Raw genomic sequence first — 21,729 nt, 5'->3', positions numbered from 1 at the left:
TTCCAAGTTCTAACAATTCAGTGAAAAATTTGACAGATTTTATTCTAGTGTCAGTTGAAGGTAATTTAGGATCAGCTTATTGCATGATAACTGTTCGAACCACAAAAATGAATTGAAAATGGTGTTGCTTGTTTTATTGCGTGCTAGGGATAGTGACCCTTGCTTACCTTCTTTCCTCAGTTTCACTCTTTGGTCATTTGCCATATGAGCTTTGAGAACTCTCTATACTTTCTTCTAATGAGAAATGTATAGGACTTTGTTCTACATTAGAGAGCCAGAATACTTTTTCTAGTACTTCGGGGATTTCCAAACTTGCTGCACATTAGAATCTGCAGGGGAGATTTTAAAAATTTCAATGTCCTGATCACCTGTGTTAATTTAATCAGAATGTCTGGAGGTGGGAACCAGGTATCAATATTTTTCAAAGATCCCAGGTGATTGCAGTGTGTCAAAAATTGGGGAGCCTATTAATTCCTTCTGAAATTAGATTAGTGACAAGTCACTTAAAGAATCTTCCTGAAGTCCCTGGTTGTTGTTTTTTGCGGCCCGTCATTTAGGGACATACTTGGCTTTGCAAGTTTGATGATTAAATGGGAATGATATGACACTGACGTTTACATAGCTGTGAGAGTTTCTGAGAACTGTGTCAAATATTTTGTTTCTATTAACTTATAGAAACAGTGTCACCATCAGGTTGGTCTGTGGGCACACATGCACATGTGCACATGTGTTTGCGGGGGAGGGTGACAGTCTGCAGTTTGTACAGAACCTCTTTTCTCAACCAGCCCATACCGAAGGTTCTCTAACATCTTGATAAATGTGTTGCCTACTTCAACTCTAAAACCCACTGTTTCCAGAAAATTAGAGAAGCAGGTTTTTCCCAATCCATGACCCATTTCCTAGGAAATCTTTAATTTGCAGTGGTCACTCACACGCCTGCATGTATCAGATACTGCAAATCAGAGAAAGGGGCCAAAAAGGAACTTGAAAATCTCATATCCACAGACAGCAGCCACTACTCAGCTACAGTGAAATTGTCACGTAGGCCCAGTATTCTTAGATCTTAGAATTTTTAAAGAGAAAACAGAGAATCTCGGTTTTTAAGAGAAATTTCAGGATTTGAAGACAATTGACAGCTAATTAAAAATTTAAAAAACACTGGTTTTAAAAGAGTGCTAAACAAACTATGTGAAACCACCGGGTTACCTTTAGCTGACAGGCCCCAGTGATGGAGGACTGCGTGGCATCCTGCTGCTGTTTGGATGTCTGCGTCCTATCTGGTCACGGTTGACGTGTGGCCTGTTTTTCTTCCCTGAGTTCCGAAGACTTATCTTTTGCCCAGTTGAAAAAAAATACATTCGTCATATTTCAGTGTTTCCAGAGTCTTTTCCTGTCTCCTCTCATCTGATCCTCGTGGCAATTTTATGAGGGAGGTAGACCGAATAATCAAGAGTGTAGACTGTCACACAGCAGGTTGTTAAAGAGCTACCGTGACATCCCAACACTTGTCTCCATCATCTTGTTTACCGTGTAACTATAGAGAGATGAATAATTTTAGCCCTTTATTCACCTTGGCTTTGATTCTGGGAAAAATTGAGGTCGTCATGTGCTTTGTGGTGATTTCCTGATTATTTTGTAAATCTGGTTTTAACTTACTAAAAAACACAGAATTTTAACAGTGGAAAAAATAATATAGCATGACCAGCGAGTTGGGGCCATAAAAAGTGACATTTACTCATCGCTGTTTTAAGGTTGAGCAGTTTTATATAAATGGTTTCTTTAGGAAAGGAAATGTAAGCCCCAGAACTTTTACAGTTTTAACCATGTTTTAATTGAATTACTCCGAAATATTTTACATCCCTTTCTCTCTTTTTTTTTAAGTAGAATGAATTTAGTGTCAGTGTAACCCTCCAAATACATGAGGCAGTTTGAATATAAGAGAATGTTGCATTATCTCTGCAAAGATTTCTCAGAATTTGATTCTTTTAAACTTTTTGGTGTGTAGATGAAATAGTCAAATGAAATCATTGTCAATTTCTATTACTTAAATTAATCACATGCATGTTTGAAATATATAAATATTGCTTTATATTACTTTCAGGTTTTATGAAATGATTTTATTCAATCTTTTTAAAAAACCGCTTTATTGAGTATGATTCACATGCCATGTGATTCACCCATTTAAAGTGTACAATTTAGTGGTTTTAATACGTCCACAGAGTTGTGGAACCATTACTAAACCAATTTTATGTATGCATGTAAGTAAATAAGTAGGTAAGCTCTATGCCCAATGTGGGGCTTGAACTCATAACCCAGACATCAACAGTTGCATGCTCTTCTGACTGAACCAACCAGGTGCCCCACCACAATCAATTTTAGAACACTTTCTTTTAAAAAATCCTTTTTTTTTTTTTTTAACGTTTTTTTATTTTTGAGAGACAGAGACAGAGAATGAGCAGGGGAGGTGAAGAGAGAGAAGGAGACACAGAATCCGAAGCAGGCTCCAGGCTCTGAGCTGTCAGCACAGAGCCCGATGCGGGGCTTGAACTCACAAACCCCAAGATCATGACCTGAGCTGAAGTCAGATGTTTAACCCAATGAGCCACCCAGTCGCCCCTCAAACGTTTTGATCATCAAGTTCTTATCTTACATGTTTGACTTCAGTGTTTTGTCGTTAGTAGAGCCACTTTGAGTAGAGCCGCCCTGTTACAGAGCAAAATCCTCTAAGTTTTACAAACTGTAGCACATTTAAAGTTTGTGTGATAATGTCCCTTGACATTTTACCCTGAGCTATAGGGATGCATATGCTATTAATGCTCAGGGTTATGAATTCACTTGTAGTTTTGCTCCCCTCGCATTTCTTCTATTGCTTTTTGAAGGAGCTCTGCAAGACACTTCCCGTCATTTCTTTTCTACTTTGGCAAGTGATTGTGTCAGGGAACCTCTGTGAAGAGCCAAATGTTGCATTGATTTTGGTAGTCTCAAGTTGTATTTTTTCTCCCTAAACCATTACTTTGTGGTTTGAAACGCATATTAGGCCCTCTCAATGACTGTAAGTCTTTTAAAAGGCTTAAATAGAAGGTTATTCCTCTCTCTGAGGGATAATTAAAACACCAAAAAAAACCCCTTCCTTTGTATTTATTCATGCATTTACAGCATTAAGGGGATCCCTGATAAACTGAGGGTTGCTGGAGGGGAGATGGGTGGGGGGATGGGCTAAATGGGTGGTGGGCATTAAGGAGGACACTTGTTGGGATGAGCACTTGTTGGGATAAGTGAGGAGTCACTATATTCTACCCCTAAAACCAATACTACACTGTATGTTAACTAACTTGCACTTAAGTAAATAACAAAAAATAATAAACGGACATACACACACACACGCGCACGCGCACACACACACACACACACACACACACACACACACACACGAGGATCCATGCAAAACAATGTGATAATGTTCACTTAGGTTACTTAGGTTTACTCATTTTCTTTAATTTGTTTTATGTTTTGATTTTTCTCTCCTTAAAAAAGTCACTTTCAATTTTTTTTTCCTTTAAACATTTCCTTTAAGAAAAAAATCAGTTTTCAATTTTTCTGTAGCTACCATAAATTAGCAACTGGATTCTCTCTCCTATAGGCTTTTTTTTTAATTAAAAATTTTTATTTTCATCACTTACAAATTGTATTTTGCCTTCTGATTCTTTCCCATAGGCTTTTATTTTATATTAGATGGCTAGTGCAAAAGTCTTCAGACCTTAGAATATATCAGTCACGAAGGTCACATTTGAACATGAATAAACCTTAAAGAAGGAAAGGGAGAAGATCAAGAAATGGTTTATAGATATGTAGGATAGGTTAAGGTGGATAGATTTTTTTTTCCCCTTGCTATACAAGGCCAAAACCTAGATGATACTTTAATTAAATTTCTAGACATTTACAGTAGTGCGTTTTTTTCCTTTGTTCCCCTCACACATAGGTGTGTATATGTGTGAAAATGAGTTTTTCAAAGATATTTCTCACTTTAGATACTTAATATAGTTTCTTAAATTTAACCAATTTAGCTCAACTCTTTAAGCAAATGTATGATCCAGACCATAGATTGGCAAACTCTTCTTTACTGTAAAGGGCCAGATAGTAAATATTTTGAGCTTTATAGACCATACAGCCCCTTAGCTCTGCTACTGTAGCCCAAAAGCCGCTATAGATAATGTGTCAATGAATGGGCTTAGCTGTGTTCAAATAAAACTTTATGTATGGACACTGGAATTCAAATGTCATGTGTTTTACATTTCACAAGTTCTTCTTGTTCTTTCCGATCACTGAAAATTGTAAAAACCGTTCTTAGCTCATGATTTGCCTGTGGACTGTAGCTTGCCAACCGGTGGTCTGGACTGCAGAATTACAGGCTTTCTCGGACTATAGCCAAATGCTGTCTTCTTTTCTGAGGTTACAACATTTCAATTATGAAAGAATTTTACTAAAGTATCAGATGCTGAAATGACCAATAATGAATACACCATATTTATATTTTAAGGCACTGGTTTAAGACATAATGTTTTTATGTTGTCTTTTAATGACAATCGGCTCATCAGGGAGGGTCTACTTTCTGACTCTAATCTTTGCAATATGTGAATTCAGGGTTTTTTAATATTAGGATGTTTGGCTGTTTCAGCGGCTAAGTGGGAAAAGAGGGATCTGCTTGTGATATTATATAAATTAGTTTTCATTTCACTCACAAAGAATACTAGTGTATCTAAATTAAACTTTAGTGTTGCTCTCTCACATAAGTTTTCATTAAAATAAGAACTGTAAGTAAGAAGTGAAAAGATTTTATTTTAAAATGAAATTTTTGATGCAAAAGATACTTTCTCAACTTCAATATTATTGGAACAATTAATTTGATACTATTATTATTGATGTCTTCTATAGCAGAATTTTTCATAATACTTCACTATATAAAATTCTTGTATATTGATTTTACTCTTGTCATTAAACTAAAATAATGAAATTAAAATAGGATATCTTTTTAGAAAATTGAATACTACCTGGTATTATCTTCTTTTACTCATATTTAAAATGTTTCGTTTTTAAACATTTAAACTTTATACTTGAGCAGGTATTTAGTCATATGTGTGCTTGTCATACTTTGCATATACTGATAATTCATTCTGAATATTTGGAGTCAGGCTAGTTTTACTATGCCCAGGCTTTTAACAAGGTTAGAGTGTAGTATAAACATAGGGTTGGAAAAAAATGAACCTAAGTGTTAAAAAAGGTTTAAGAATTCTGTAAAATTCCCTTTTAACAAATATTAAATAGATACATTCTGTGTCATAAAGCATTTGTCTTGGTAGATGACTTTCCTATAGTTCTTATAGATCTCATTAGAAAGACATATGCTGAAAACAAATGACTTTTCTCTTTATTTCTGTAAACCTAATGTTTTTAGCACAAAACTTAAATGTGTGCTCTTTAATTACAACTTAAAAGAAATTGCTACTTGATTGTAGGAAAGAGTTTTGTAAAGAACTCCCTTATTTCCATTAAATAGTAATTATCTTATAATCTTCTTTACTTCTGAAATCATTCTAATACCTCCAACCCTCTCCTATAAACACTCCCAAATGAATTTATTGATATTAAAGTATAGAAAGTTTGGGAGGTGGGAATGCTATCTCTGTTTTTCTAATGAGTTAATAGGATTAATTTTGATTTCTTAGTCTATGAAACCAGGATTCAGCATTATTTCTTTTTTAGTTAATGAAATTTCTAGAAATAAATTTGTTTACATAAAATTCTGTTTAACTATAATGATTTGCTGGGGTGCCTGGGTGGCTTAGTCGGTTAAGTGTTCGACTTCAGCTTAGGTCATGATCGCGCGGTTCGTGAGTTTGAGCCCCGTGTTGGGCTCTGCGCTGACAGCTCAGAGGCCGGAGCCTGCTTGGGATTCTGTCTCTCCCTCTCTCTCTCTGCCCCTCCCCCGCTTGCTGTCTCTCTCTCAAAAATAAACAAACATTAAGAAAAATAAATGAAATAGAATAACTGGTTATACTTGAGGGTTTTGTCATTAAATTTTACTGCTAGCAATTTATCCGAAACCCAGATGCATTACTTTCTATCATTTAGTTTGACTCCTAATAGTGTCTTACTATTATAGTGTTTAAAATTAGAAGTGTACAGAATAAGACTTTAATAGAGTAGAGCAGCAATATTTATGTCAAACTCTCTTACAGTGAAGATGTAGAAGAATATTTTCTTGGATTTATCTTCCTATCTATCTATCTATCTATCTATCTATCTATCTATGAAAGAGAGAGAGAGGGAGGACTTCCTATAAAGTCTTCTAAACTGTTGTTGCTAAATTTCAGCAGTACTCTTTTGCCTTTAGTAAATGGATTTTAATTTCCTTCTCTAGAACGGGAGTTCTGGGAGTTATGTAACAAATGTAATTTGATGAGACCAAAGCGATCCCATCACTGTAGCCGCTGTGGCCACTGCGTGAGGAGAATGGATCATCACTGTCCGTGGTAAGAAATGGATAATTTACTTTTAGGAAGAAAAAAGAAAGAAACAGTGAAAAATAAATCTTAGGACTTAGCATATTTAAACAAAAGTTATATTAAAGTTATGCAGTTAAACAAAAGTTATTAAAGTTATGCAGTTTTAAAAAAAACCCTTTAGTGAGGACAATAAGGATACCTTTTTCTATCAGGTTCTATCAACTCTCAAAGTCCTTTTTGCACATTTTGCACATTTTGCACATTACATGCATGCTGGATATGTACAAGCGGTAGTTCACTGCTTCTGCTGAACTGCCAACATTTTTGGTCAATAGGGGGCTCTCTTGTAATATTTTAAAAAACGGTTCAGTTGAGAACTAGCGTTTTGAAAACAAATGCTGTGAGAATTCTGCATTGTATCTCATTTCAAAGCTGTCACAAAAATCTGTGAGCAAGATATTGTATTTAATTCTGTTTTCCTAGCATGGGATCTCTGTATAAATATTTAAACTAGTATAGCGTAGCACTTTGTAAATATATCTAAATACATATATATTTATGTTTGTACACTCATACATGCATATATACAAAGTTAACTGCACAATGGGCTTTTGAAATTTATAACTGCATTTATCTATAGTTGACTTAAGGGTGGAGTTTAGCTTTGGCAATGCTGATCAATTTAGAGTTCCCCATATTTTTTGATAACTTACTTTGATAGCATCATTTAAGGTTGGTTACCAAGCTTTTAGTGAAAATTTGGTTTTTACTATAAATCTATTATTTAAATAGAAAGTATTTCCTGTGATTAGGAAAAAAATAAAAGCATTTTTTAAAAAAACATTTTAGATAGAAGCACTTGGTTACTATATAAAAAGGCTTAAAATTGTCTGATTCCATTGACGGGATAGTGTAGTATATTAATATATAGTTGATGTTTAAAAAATATGCTTTGAATTTAAACAGATTAATTCTCAAGTGAATTTCTAAACCTCCGTGATCTGTTTACAACTATAATAGTAATAGACTAGAAAGAAAAGGCTAGGTAAAACATGTATTATTGGGTAAGTGGTAATCACACTGAAAAACTCAACTGCATACCCTTTTTTAGAGTACTGTTTCTGATTAACTAATTACATATGTAATAAATGTTCAAATTACAGTTGGATATTGATCCTTCCTTTGAGAGGAATGCATTATTTTAAGCTTTAAAATAATCAACCAGGAGATGTTTTGGTCCTGTAGAGATTAGCGATATTCCTTATTTTAAGGAATAAAGATGAACTTGGTGACAAAAAAAATGTGCTATTAACCTAAATTTTGAGATTGGGGTGAGCTGTCTGTCAGTTTCTTCTGTGGTTTTCGTCAGCTTCTCAGAGTCCTGGTGGGAAGAAGAGTGGAAGTAGAAAGAGTTGGAGGTAGGAAAGGAGGGCAGACCAGTGGCTTTAAAAAGACTGAGGGACTTTCCTGATTGAATTCCTTAGTAGAGCATTGCTGAGATAGTCAGAGGGTAAGGGCAGTGGACAGTGTAAATTGGAAGCAAAGAGAATTTTTGATATTTTCAGAAACTGCATTATCATAACTGCCTAAGAGCTTTAGATTTGGAGGTCAGTTCTCAGGTCACCTTGAGATTTTCTGTTTCAGGCTCTGATTACTCTTTCTGAATAGCTTGTTACTGAAAGGACTCTTACATATAGACTGAGTACCTTAGTGTTTCTTAAAGCTCTCCGGTTAAGAAGAATGCCATCATCCTAGCAGTTATGTCTTAAATTTGGGCAGGACGAGGAGAATGGGGTGAGCAGAAGTCATGGAAGCAACAGCTGGTGAAGAGTGTGTTTGAGATCACACACAAGCACACTTCCCGCTTGTGAAAGAAAGCCCTGCTTGCGAGTAGCAAAACCCAGGCATTTTCGTGTTTACAAAGCATGAGATCTTAAGTTTAGGAAATGCTTCTGCAGGTTTTCCATTTCATTCTATGTCTGATTTTAAAAAGTAGTTTCAATGATACACCTTTAAAACAACAATTTGTTAGGAACTGAACCTGTTGTATCTCCCCCCCCCCCATCCCCCAAACAATGGCAGTATAATGCTATAGTGAAATGAAAACATTTGTAAAAGTAAATTATAGTTTTGGACTAGGGTTTTCTGCTGGAATTGTAAAATATTTTGAAAATTGGGGTATGATAAATAAATTTGGAACAATAAAATATTGAGTTTGCATTAGCCTTGAAAATGTTAGGATGATAACATTAATTATTTTTCCTGGTTATGGTTCACTATTGTCCTGGTGGAAGTGTAGCTCTGAGAATTTGTAAATACTTTTGGATATGTGTTTATTTCCAGCAACCAAGGGTGGATTTTAAAAGTAAGAAAAATTGCAAATGCTTAGCAGTAATGTCAAAGCGGCAGGTTTTAAGTTCTTTTGCTTCCAATCGTTCGAATTGCTCTCCACAGCTGGAATGCTGGAATGGAAGAGCGATATATAGAAGGCTCTTGTTTTCTTGGCTACTGTCTCTTCCTCTGGCAAGTGTCTTAACTCCTTTGTTCCTGCTCCCCTATCAGTGAAACGGGGAGACTGCCATCTGCTCTTCCTGCCACACTGGGTGGTTGTGACTTGAAGGCAGATCATCTCCACGGACTTCCTTTTTGTCAAGTAGAAAGTGCTTTACAAATGTGAGGAGGCATATTTGTAGTGTAGCTTTTCCTATGCACGGTTTGCTTTTAGGCTTAGGTGATGTTAGCATATCTCCGGGAAGTCCAGCATAATATGAAGTTGTTTGTGTTTATTTTTACCAGCCCCAAGATTAACATTTTATTAAAGTTTAAAATATTGTTTCTGTTTTCATTTTTTTCTTCAGGATTAACAATTGTGTTGGCGAAGATAATCATTGGCTTTTTCTGCAGTTGTGTTTCTACACAGAACTTCTTACTTCCTACGCACTGATGTTTTCTTTCTGCCACTATTATTACTTTCTTCCACTAAAAAAGCGTAACTTGGTAAGAAATGTTCATGTTCACTGATGTTAGAACAGCTGTAGCATACAGTTATTAACATTCCTTTAAGTGCAGAGGATTGGAAACAAAAAACAACAAAAATATACTCCAAACTTGGTGAATTTGAGAATGTCTTGGGATTGAGAAAGTAGACTCTAATCTGACATTCCCTTTTAACCAAATCCATTTATGATTATTAGTGTTGAGTGACTTTCTTTAAAAAGCAACATACGAGGTCTTTCAATATGTATGTTTTGGTTTAAGAATATCTACGATAATGAGGGAGAAAGTGAAAAATGTTAACTTCTCAATCTTTTCAGGAATAAAAACAGACTTAATTTTTTCAAGTTTCTCAAGGGAATGTTAAGTTTTTGAGAAAAAGGACCTTTTTTCCCTTTGGCTTTAAACAATTATGATGAGCATTTGCAAGGTTCTGTAAAAAGTTATTGTCGTATATACCATCGGAAGGAGTGCTTTTCCCATTGTATACAGGAATAACGATAGATCTTAGTAAGACTTGCCCCAAATAGTGCTGCTTGGGGTGGTTAGCAGCAACACGGTTTAAGTACTTGACCAAGTACCAACACCATGCAGTGGGCATGTTGTTCCAATTCTCACTTTAATGCACAAAACAACCACGTGAGGTGGGTACAGTTTCCCCCAGTTTTGTAGATGAGCAAACAGACTAATAGAGATTAATTAAGTAGTTACTGAAGGCACAAAGCTAGTAAGTGAGTATTCAGCTGGTTTTAGTTGTAGAACTGGGATTTGAATCTGATCTTGTGTTTTTGAATCTTACCCTCTGTGTTTTGTGTATACGGTTGGTATTGAAGCCTGATCTTGTGCATAATTTGGACTCGGATTGTGTTTTGAAATTGTGTGTGTGTGTGTGTGTGTGTGTGTGTGTGAGAGAGGGAGATGCACACACACACACACACACAGACCAGACCGAGAAAGAGGTAGACAGAACAGAACGACAGCATGCACAAGGGTGTGGGTGCACGTGCACACGTGAAGAAGGAAGGTAGGGTAGAAGAAAGAGGAGAAAGACTACAGTCCTTGATGGAGAAGGGGAATTTTTCTTTCCTGTTCATGTCATTTCATACTGCTTGAATCTTTTGTATTAAATAATAACAATTTCAGTGGTGGTACATTTAATTAAGTTTTAGAATAAGGGAGTGGGAGGTCTCTCTAAAGAATAAGGTCTTTAAGTTCTGCGTATTTAGATAATGTTAGTATAGATGATCATTTTGTATAATTAAAAGGATATTTGCTATCGTTGCTTGGCTGTGTATGTTAGTGGGGCCTTGTGATTATGTGTATTTCCTATAGATTGAGCAACTAAATTAGATACTAACTGAAAAAAGTTCAAAAGGGAGAACTTTATGGGTGTTTGACTTTTTCACACTGAGAATTTAGTGCATGCCAGTACTGTAGTTTTAGACATGTTTCATCTTATTTATAGATTGATTTCTGGTATAATTGGCATTATAGTTAGACTATGTAAAAGGTTGAACGTATTCCTCCAAGAGTGACCTATCTCAAATAATTGAGCCTCGTAAGAAAAGCATTAAAATAAAATTTCCCAGTGAGGGGTGCCTGGGTGGCTCAGTCGATTAAGCATCTGACTTCAGCTCAGGTCATGATCTTGGGGTTCATGAGTTCAAGCTCCGCATCAGGCTGTGTGCTGACAGCTCAGAGCCTAGAGCCTGCCTCGGGATCCTGTGTCCCGCTCTCTCTCTGCCCCACTCCCGCTTACACTCTGTCTTTCTCTCTCAAAAATAAACAAACATTAAAAAGAATTTTGTTTTAGTTTCTCAGTGAGATTAGGGTCATACTTTTTTAAAGAGAGATAAAATTTAGTGGTGTTAATGAAAACCCAATAGGGGTTTTGCATTGTAGGAAAGTGGAGGGGATTGGCAAACTATGGACCTTGAGTTAAATTTGACCCTTCACCTGTTTTTATTAATAACGTTTTACTGAAACACACCTATTTACATTTGTTTCCATATTATCTACATTTGCTTTTGGGCTACAACAGCAGAGTTGGGTAGTTGTGACAGAGACATTTGGCCCAAAAAACCTGAAATGTTAACTCTTTGGCTCTTTATATTGAGTTTGCCAACCCCTGGTAGTAGAATGATCTTGGCTTTGTGAGCAGACACACTTCAGATCAAAGCCTGACTTTTCTTACTTTATGTATAACCTTTGACACCATGTTTAGCTTTTCTGAATTGCAGCGTTCTCTTCTGGAAAATGTGAATAATAAGGAGATTAAATGAGATAACACATGTGAAAGTATGATATATAATAGACATTCAGTTTATGTTATGTTTGACTTCATAAAAGCTCTCAAAAAGAGGGAACAGCTTTTCTTTGGCCTGTTAAATTTTATGAAAATTTTACAGACCATTTAACAGTATTACTGGGAGACCAATGATAGACTAAAGAAATTTCGATAATCAAGAATATAATGGTAATGTTTAACGGAAGGATTAAGACATTTGAAATTACAAACTGATTTCCCTCTCCAGATGAAAGGTAGAAACTTTGGAAAATTTCTGCCAATTAGAGAAAGAATCACTTTTTTAAATGGGAAAACTGGTTATAGGCGTTAATATTTGAATCCTTAGATATATATAAATATTATAGGTTACATGATTTTATTAAATAAATATTTAAATGCATACTGAATGTTGACAAAAGACCAGCAGAATAGTAAATGTTTGTTAGGAGATACAAAATGTAGGAAGAAAGTAGAAAAAGTGAAGAGAAGCTGAGTTGTGTATAAGATTAGAGGTATGGTTTCATTCTTTGCATGTGGCTGTCCAGTTTTCCCAGCACCGTTTACTGAAGAGATAGTCCTTTCCCCATTGACTATTCTTGGCCCCTTTGTCAAAAATTAATTGACCATATATGCATGGGTTTATTTCTCGGTTCTCTGTTTTGTTCCATTGATTTATGTGTCTGTTTTTACACCAGTGTCATACTGTTTTGACTACTAAAGCTTTTTAATATATTTTAAAATCAGAAAGTGATGCCTCCAGCCTTTTTTTTATTTCTCAGGATTGGTTATTCAGAGTTTTTTGTTATTCTGTACAAATTTTAGGATGGTTCTGTTTCTGTGAAAAAAATGCCATTGGGATTTTGGTCGGGTTTGCATTGAAATCTATCCATTGCTTGGGTAGTAGACATTTTAAGAATATTTCATTCTTCCAATCCATGAGCACAGAATAGCTTTCCATTTTGTTAGTGTTTTCTTCAATTTTTTTCATTGGTGTCTTGGTTTTTACTGTTTTTACAGATCTTTTACTTCATTAGTTACATTTATTCCAAGGTATTTTTTGATGCAGTTATAAATGGGATTATTTTCTTAAATCTCTTTCTGATAGTTATTAGTTTACAGAAACACAACCGATATTTGTATATTGATTTTGTATCCTGCGACTTTACTGAGTTCATTTAGTAGTTCTAACAGATTTTGGTGGAGTGTTTAGGTTTTCTATATATATCATGTCAGATGCAAAGAGAGAAAGTTTTACTTCTTTTCTAATTTGGATGACTTTTTGTTCTTGCTTAATTGCTCTAACTTGCAGTACTAAGTTGAATAAGTGGTAACAGTGGATATCCTTGTCTTTGATCTTAGAGCAAAAGCTTTCAGCTTTTCATTATTGAATATGATGTTCCTCTGGGCTAGTCATATGTGGCCTTTATTATGTTGAGATATGTTCCTTCTACACCTGATTTTAAGACTTTTTATCATGAATGGATGTTGAGTTTTGTAGAATGCTTTTTTTCTGCATTATTAAGATCATCGTGATTTTTTTTTTTTTTCATTCTGTTAATGTGGTGTATCATGCTGTTTTGCAGATGTTGAACCATCCTTGTATTCCTGGAATAAATTCCACTTGATCATGGTGTATGATTTTTTTAATGTATTGATGAATTCACTTTGCTTATGTTTCGTGGAGGATTTTTGCATCTATGTTCATCAGGGATTTTGTTGTGTGATTTTCTTTTTAAAAAATTTTTTTTGTTTAATGTTTGTTTATTTTTGAGAGAGAGCGAGAGAAAGAGATAGATCAGGGATCAGGGGAGGGAGAGAGAGGGAGACACAGAATATGAAGCAGGCTCCAAGCTGTCAGCACTGAGCTGGACGTGGGGCTGGAACTGGTGAACCACGAGATCATGACCTGGGCTGAAGTCAGGTGCTTAACTGCCTGAGCCACCCAGGTGCCCCTGCTTTTCTTTTCTTCTAATGTTGTCTGATTTTGGTAGCAGGTTAATGCAAGCCTTGTAGAGTGATTTTTGAAAGTATGCCTTCTTCAGGTTTTGTAATAGTTTGAGAAGGATTGCAATAGTTTGAGAATTCTTCTTTGAGTGTTTGGTAGAATTCACCAGTGAAGCTGTCTGGTCTTGGACTTTTCTTTGTTGAGTGGCTTTTGATTACTGATTCAGTTTCCTTACTAGTAATTGGTCTGTTCAGACTTTCTGTTTCTTCATGATTCAGTTCTGGTAGGTTGTATGTTTCTAGGAATTTATCTGTTTTCTTCTCGGTTGTCCCATTTATTGCTATATCATTTTTATAGAATAGTAGTCTCTTATGATTCTTATGTTTGTATGGTGTCAGTTGTAATGTCTTCTCTTTCGTTTCTGATTTGATTTGAGTCCTGTTTTTCTTTTTTAAGTGTGTCTAGCTGAAGATTAATCCATTTTCTTTATCTTTTCAAAGAATCTGCTTTTAGTGTCCTTAATCTTCTCTATTGTCTTTTTAGTCCCTATTTCATTTATTTCTGCTCTTATTTTCATGATTTCTTTCCTTCTCCTAACTTTTGGCTTAGTTTCTTCTTTTTCTAGTGCCTCGAGGTATTAAGTTAGGTGGTTTGAGATCTTTCTTTTTTCCTAATTTAGGAATTTGTTGCTGTGAACTTCTTTCAGAACTGCTTTTGCTGTGTCTCCTAAGTTGTAGTGTGTTCAATTTCTATTTTCATTTTCCTCAAGATGTTTTCTTGATTTCTGTTTTGATTTCTTCTCTGACACATTGGTTGTTCAGTAGTATGTTGTTTCATCTCCACATATTTGTGAATTTTCCAGTTTTCTTCTTGTAATTGATTTCTAGTTTCATACCATTGTGGTTGGAGAAGATGTTTGATATATTTCAGTCAACTTTATGAAGACTTGTTTTGTGGCCTAACATATGATCTGCCCTGGAGAATGTTCTGTGTATGTTTGAGAAGACTATATATTCTGCTGCTGTTGGGTGGGATGGTCTATAAATGTCTGTCTGCTCTAATGTGTAGTTTCAGTCCAGTGTTTTCTTAATTTCCTGTCTGGATGTTCTATCCATTGTTGAAACTGGAATATTGAAGTCCCTGCCATTATGTATTGCTGTCTGTTTCTCCCTTCAGGTCTGTTGATATTTGCTTTATGCATTTAGGTATTCCTATGTTGTGTGCATAAATATTTACAAATATTATATCCTGTTGAATTAATCTCTTTATCATTATATTGACCTTCCTTGTCTCTTAATATAGTCTTTGGCTTAAAGTCTGTTTTGTCGGATATAAAAGTATAGCTACTTCTGCTTACTTTTGGTTTCCATTTACATCAAGTATCTTTTTCCATCTCTTTACTTGCAGTCTGTGTGTCCCTAAAGCCAAAGTGAGTCACTTATAGGCACCATATTGTTGAGCTTTTTTTTTTTTTTTTTTGTGAAATCTATTCAGCCATTCTTTATCTTTTGATTGGAGTATTTAGTCCATTTACATTTAAAGTAATTATTAATAGGTATGCAGTTACTTTTTCCCTATTGTTAATTGTTTTCTATTTTATAATTCCTTTGTTCCCTTCTTCTCTTGCTCTCTTTGTGATTTGATGATTTTCTGTAGTTGTGTTGTATACTGTTGGGTAGGAATTGCTCAGCTAGTTCCTGGGTTTCTTTCAAAGAGAATTGTTCCATGTGTAGCAGTAGATCCAGTGTGTCTGTGAAAAGAGTTGAGTTCAGAAGCCTCACATGTCACCACCTTGGACTGGCATTCCCTTCTTTTTTGGTCTTTGTATTTCAGTTATTCTGTATTGTGCTTCACTGTCTTCTTTGCATCTTTCCTATTTGAGAGTTTATGTAGTTTCTTGAAACTCTGGCTTGATGTCTTTCTTAAGTTACAGACCTTTCTTTGCCTATATCACTTCAAATGTTGCTTCTGCCAAACTTTGCTTTTACGTTTCTGATTTTCTCATTTTGTGTACATGAGGTCTCACTGCACTGCATACCTTTCACAGTCTTTTTTGTATTTTATTTTTTTCTCTGTGTTTCAGATGGCTGTTTTCTTCTGACCTTTATTCTGGTTTACTGATCAGCTCTTCTGCTCTGTCAAACCCCTCCACTGAGTTATTCATTCACTTAGAATTTTTCACTTTCAAAATTTTCATTGATCCCTTTTTCATAGATTACTAGTTTGGTGAAATTCTCCTATTTATCTTCTATACTTGTGCACATTTTAATTAAAGTTATTTTAATGTCTACGTCTGACAATTTCAATATTGAGATCTACTTGTGGGTCTGTTTCTGTTGACTTTCTTTTTCTGTCTCTCTTAGTTTCTAATTATTTGGTCCTTTCTTCTGGCATATCTGATAAATTTTGTTGGATGCCAGCCATTTTATATGACAAACTGTAGAAGATCTGTTTTATTTATTTATTTATTTTTTCAAGATAGGATATACTCACTTTTTTTGGACAGGCAGTAAGAGAAGGCTCATCTTGGTCCAACGAAGGGTTTGTATGACAAATATTTCTAAGACTAAATAATAGAACATTGGTCTTAATACAGCAGTTCTTTTGAAGATAACATTGCATTTATTGAGGTTTTGTAAGGATTTATAATTGCTGGGTTTGGTCTTTGCGAAGGACTACTTTCAGTTTGCCTTCTCTCTTACGATGTAGCCCTTCATGAGTCTCAGTTGAAAACCTTAGGTGTTTACTGTGGATTGTACCTTTTCCTTGTTCTTTCCCCAAATGTTTTCCCTCACGGGTGTCATTGGCAGTAGCATTTTGTTTAAAAATTTCTTCCCAAGTGATTCTTATCAGTGTTGTCTGCGCAACTCCAGGAGATAACACTTACATCCTAGTCTATGTGAAAGGTGTCCTATGGGGTTGTACAGAACAGTGCTGCTCTAGCCGCTGTGCTCTAGCACTGTTGTACTGTAGGGAATGAGACTTGGGATGGGCTTTCAGCATAGGTAGAGATTAACCAGACGAGGACATGAAGGAAGTCCTTGTTGAATGAGAGGACAACTAAAGGCAATAATGGAAACAATTGGTTTTAAGGTCAAATCTGCTCTAAAATACTAATAATACTGTACAGCAAATGTTTCTAAGGCTAAATAATAGAACCTTGTTCTTGCTACAACGCTTCTTTTAATGATGACATTTATTGTATTTTTTTTTTAATAAAGGTAGGAAAAATACCAGTAATTTCAGTGCAAAAGTCATCATTATTATCATTGACATTTAAAAAAAAAATAACGTTTTGTAGTGGACTATTTTTCGGACAATGCTGCCCCATCAATTTTTTTCTAAGTTTTTGCTGTGTCTTTTTTTAAAATTTTATTTATTTTTTATTTTTTTCAACATATGAAATTTATCGTCAAATTGGTTTCCATACAACACCCAGCGCTCATCCCAAAAGGTGCCCTCCTCAATACCCATCACCCACCCTCCCCTCCCTCCCACCCCCCATCAACCCTCAGTTTGTTCTCAGTTTTTAAGAGTCTCTTATGCTTTGGCTCTCTCCCACTCGAACATCTTTTTTTTTTTTTTTTTTCCTTCCCCTCCCCCATGGGTCTTTTTGATTTTTCTCTAAAGCAAACGAACCAAACTATATCCAGCTCTTCACTTGGTGTGTAAAGCTGGCCAGATAGTGTCAGAAACCTGGTTAATTCACATTGTGACCCTTTCAGTTATTTGAGATGTGGAATAAACGTCCCCCAGTGTCCCTAATTATCTTTGGAGCTTGTATTAATGATCACTGTGTATCGTTCTTGTGGAAATATTAGCACAATTAAGGCATGCCATAGCCTTTGACCCTGTATTCTGTCAGCCAAAGAAGTGAAAGCTTTAGTCTGTGTTCTTCTTTATACCCTTTCGGGTTGGTAGATGGCAGCATCGTATCTTTGCCAGCCAAATTCTAAAGCTGAGTGCTGGTTCTCTGGGTGGGACAAGAAAGTGTTAACGACTCATCCTTCGGTTTTTGTTTCGTTTGTTTGTTTTTAAGACGAGAGTGTTTATTAATTAAAAAAAGAAATGAATTGTCATTTCAACTTTGTTGTAATGGCACTCCACCTGTATTCAGTAGAAAATTGGTACATTTTGGTTAAGCTCAAGGAAGAGAGCCTTGAGAGAGAAAGCATGCTGTTCACAAACTCTGGGAAGTGAAGGGCTTGGAACCCTGGTTTTCTTCCATTTCTCTTCTAGTAACCTCCTCCTGTCAAGAGAGTTCTTTCTGTGCTGGATTGTTTTAACTGCTTTGCATTTGCCCTGTTGTTTTTTTAGAGTAACAGTGCTTTTTGGGTTTCTTCTTAATCTTTATTTTTAAAATATCCACGTGTCATGAACTTTAAAAAATGTATATTTTTACTATGTGAAGCTTTGAGGAAATATTTCAATATATCCTTTAATGAGGGAAGGAGGTAGTAAGAACTTAAGGAGATAATTTATTCATCAGGAATCAATGCCCATAATAAGAATATATTTTTAAGCTGTAAATATTGATAAATATTCTAAGTTTTATACTAACGAAGGCCTAAGAACCTAAAATGAATTAGTATTACTATTTTCTTTGTAAATAATAGCTAAAATAATCTCAAAATACTCTGGATAGACAAAAAATACATTTATCTGGAAAAACTGCAGAAACTTAATAGGTATCTTTCTAAATAAATGAAAATAAATTAAACATTTTGGTTAAAATCACAGAATCCAAAATCAATGAAGATCATAAGCTTTCATCTTAAACATTTTGGACAAGTTTTTCAAATGTTAGATGTCAAATTAGTTTGACCATCATTTGCACTTATCATGCCAACATAATGTTAAATTTTACTTTTAAAACCCCTCTTGAAACTAATGTCTTACTTTAGTGATTGGGATGAAATCATTTTTAAAGATTTCAAAACCTGTAGATGAGGGGAATGATTTGGCATTTTAAATGCATACAATAGATGGATGTTAAATTGAAATTTCTGTGACCAGTGTTCATATTTGACTTTTTCACATAGTTGTTTTTAATATAAGCACTTGTCATATGGTGTATTATTAAATTATAACAGTGTATTTCATTTTATTGTGTGTTAGCTTACCAAAACCAATATTAGAAAAATATAGCTTTATAATTAAATATGAAGTATCACTATACTTAGTATACTTTAAACAATTTATTATTCGTTGATTCATAAATATATCATTAGTCATATTTTTCATGAATTTTACGTGCTGTTATTCTGGAGCTGTAAGCATTTGATTAGTGGCAAATGTCAACTCCTTTAAAATATTCCTGCGAGGATAAGTAGCGTGGTTCCCATTGCACCGATAAGGTGACTGAGATTCAGAGCAGTCTAAAACTTGTCCAGTCTGAGAGTTACCACTTGGCAGGTGTGATTTCAGCCCATTTCTTGCTGTCTCTAAGTCAGTATTCTTTCCAGGTGCTATTGTACTTTTTGTATTTTCCCCTAAGGGCATTTTTTTGTCCTGACAATTTTATCGTAGCATTATTAATTTAAAAATGTACAGATTAAAAAATGCTGGAGTGTCACAAAATCTATTCTATGGAGAAAGCTCATTGAAATCTCCTGATTGGTGACTTCATATTTCGCTGTTTCATTTTTCATTGAGATATCCTATTTTTAATAGCTTATCTAATATGAGGACTGTCAAAATAGACCTTATTAAGGCATTTTAGTGGTTTAAATATTTTTAAAAATCTGTACCTACTTGCAGTCTCTTATTGTAGGCAATACTGTCTGCCTACGTGAGAAAATCAGAGGTTGTTTTCTTTTTGAAATAAAAAATTTGTAGCTATTCGTATAGAGATTTTGCAACTAATAATTTGTGTCATAACCACGTTAGTTCTAAGGTGACATCTTTTAAATTCTTTTTAGATGAAGTAGATTCGCATAATTTCTAACTGGTTCTTTTATACCTATTTTTTTGCGAAGGCCCGAAACTAATCTATGAATTACATTCAAGGCTATGTATGGGGAGAGTGACAGAAGGGGGAAGGAAGGGAGAGAATTTCAAAAAGTGAATGCTTCCAATATTCAGAGAAGGAAAATAAATAATGTTTAGCAGTCCAGCTAACTCTTCGAGGAAGATACATTATTATTATTCCAATTAGCTCATATCTAGTAGCGTTGCTAAGGATTTGATGTCAGGTATAACAATGCCACAGGATTATTTGCCTAGCTTTTGGCTAACAAAGAATAGAAATAGCCAGAAGATTAGATTGCAGGTAGCTTCGAATATTGGTTAACCTCTTTATAGTTTATCTTTCTATATAACCAATCTTAAAGTGTCCTGAATACTTTATTGCTATTTAAAAAATATTTTAGAATTTGCCCCATAACCTTTGTTTTTTGATGTCTATAAAGTCATATGGTCACTTTGGAATGGATAAAATTGCTGAAATATGTATTTAACTTTTTGGATTTGGGGGAAAATAGTTGAGAATAGCCAAGAATACTTTGGAATTCAGGATACAGTGAAATGAAAATGACTTTTAATGCTAATATGATGGTAATTGGCATTTTTGTTCATGGACCCTGAAATGGTAGTGGAGATCTCATCCCTTGGTAATTTTTTTTTTTTTTTTGGCTTGGAAGTTATAGTGGCAGATACACAATTAGTTTATATTTGTAGGGGGAACAAAAAGACAGTTTAAGAATGCCACGTCATCCTAACAGTTGTCAGTTCTGTGTGTCAGTATAGCCCTGTGCTTTTAGTGTTACGTGGAACACAGAAACCTTCTAATAAATCTCGACCTTGCCCTGCAATACCCGGTCTACTGAATATATATCCTCAGGAAATTTGTTTTATACAGCTCATTATTTATGAAGATTATAGCATTTAGTAGAAGATTTAACCCTTTTTTATTTCTGCCTAAGACTGGTTCAGTCACTTTGAGTTTAAATGGTCACAGCCTGGCAGCAGCTTTATTGTCTTGTTCATCTTTGAAATCGTAAGTTAAGTGGTAAATGTAGCAAGAAAATAGGGTCTCTTGTGTTGTTTTTTATTAAATTGCTCCAGGTTTTCTGGAATTTTTACTGTCAAAATATGGGAAGGCAGATAAAATGTTTTTCTAAATTATTTTACCCTCAGCCATGAACCTGACAGGTACCAGTGCAGTTTGCTCCCTAACAAAACTGCAGTTATATCTTAACTTAATGTGTAATCCTGAATGCTCAGTGATAGCCATCAGGTATGTGTGAATAATGATTTTTTTCCTTTAGATATTAATTTCCATTAGGATTTAACAAAACTGAAAAGATGCATATTACTTGGGGGCTGGAGGTGAGAGAGGGATGTACAGAACAGTCCTGTAACTTCTTTGCCTGCATTTTGGAATATAATGGTAAAACTTAAGCCAAGGCTTATTCCAAAAAGTGCTGATGACCATTCAGATGTAACAGGATTTTATTTTATACAAGAGTAATTGCCACATGAACCCGACTTCAGCATGTGAAATTGGTTATGAAGCCATTTTGAAAATTCGAGTCTGTATGCTTTAGATATCCCAGTTGTGTTCTAAGCCATTTTCATTTTTGGAAAATGGGAAAAACCAAGTCCCTTCGAGCAGTATAGTGGGCGAAGGAGGGAGATTTTGTCATCCAGAGAACATTCATTGGATAGGTCAGGAGACATTTTGGGTTGTGACAGATTGCTTCCGGCATCTAGTGGGTGGAGGCCAGCGATGCTGCTAAAACTCCTACAATGCATAGGACAGTCCCCTCTAACAAAGAGTGATTTGGCCCAAAGGATCACCTGTGCTGAGGTTGAGAAACTTTTTTGTAGGAGGAAGATCATAAATACCTCAAATATTGTTCATTTTCAGACTGGTCTCATAAAAACCCAGAAAACTACTTAAAATAATAGCCTATAAATAAAAATTGCTTCCTACTGATTGATATAAAAATTTATCGTTTTATAATGTAAAATTGTATCTGTATAGCATAGATGTTCAT

At 35.0% G+C, this 21,729-nt stretch overlaps 1 protein-coding gene across 10 annotated transcripts in view; it reads left to right on the top strand.

Moving 5' to 3' along the window:
- Nucleotides 1-21,729, top strand: part of ZDHHC21 (zinc finger DHHC-type palmitoyltransferase 21) — a 68,515-nt gene that overhangs the window by 17,178 nt on the left and 29,608 nt on the right. For all 10 annotated transcript variants that reach the window (XM_042911945.1, XM_042911943.1, XM_042911947.1 and 7 more), the window contains 2 exons: nt 6,419-6,530; nt 9,362-9,500. In XM_042911945.1, the coding sequence (XP_042767879.1) occupies nt 6,419-6,530; nt 9,362-9,500 (251 nt within the window). The remainder of the gene's footprint in view (nt 1-6,418; nt 6,531-9,361; nt 9,501-21,729) is intronic.

This window comes from Panthera leo, chromosome D4 (genome assembly GCF_018350215.1).
Source record: "Panthera leo isolate Ple1 chromosome D4, P.leo_Ple1_pat1.1, whole genome shotgun sequence".
In the NCBI taxonomy this organism is placed as follows: Eukaryota; Metazoa; Chordata; class Mammalia; order Carnivora; family Felidae; genus Panthera; species Panthera leo.
This window is presented reverse-complemented; position numbering and strand designations above follow the sequence as displayed.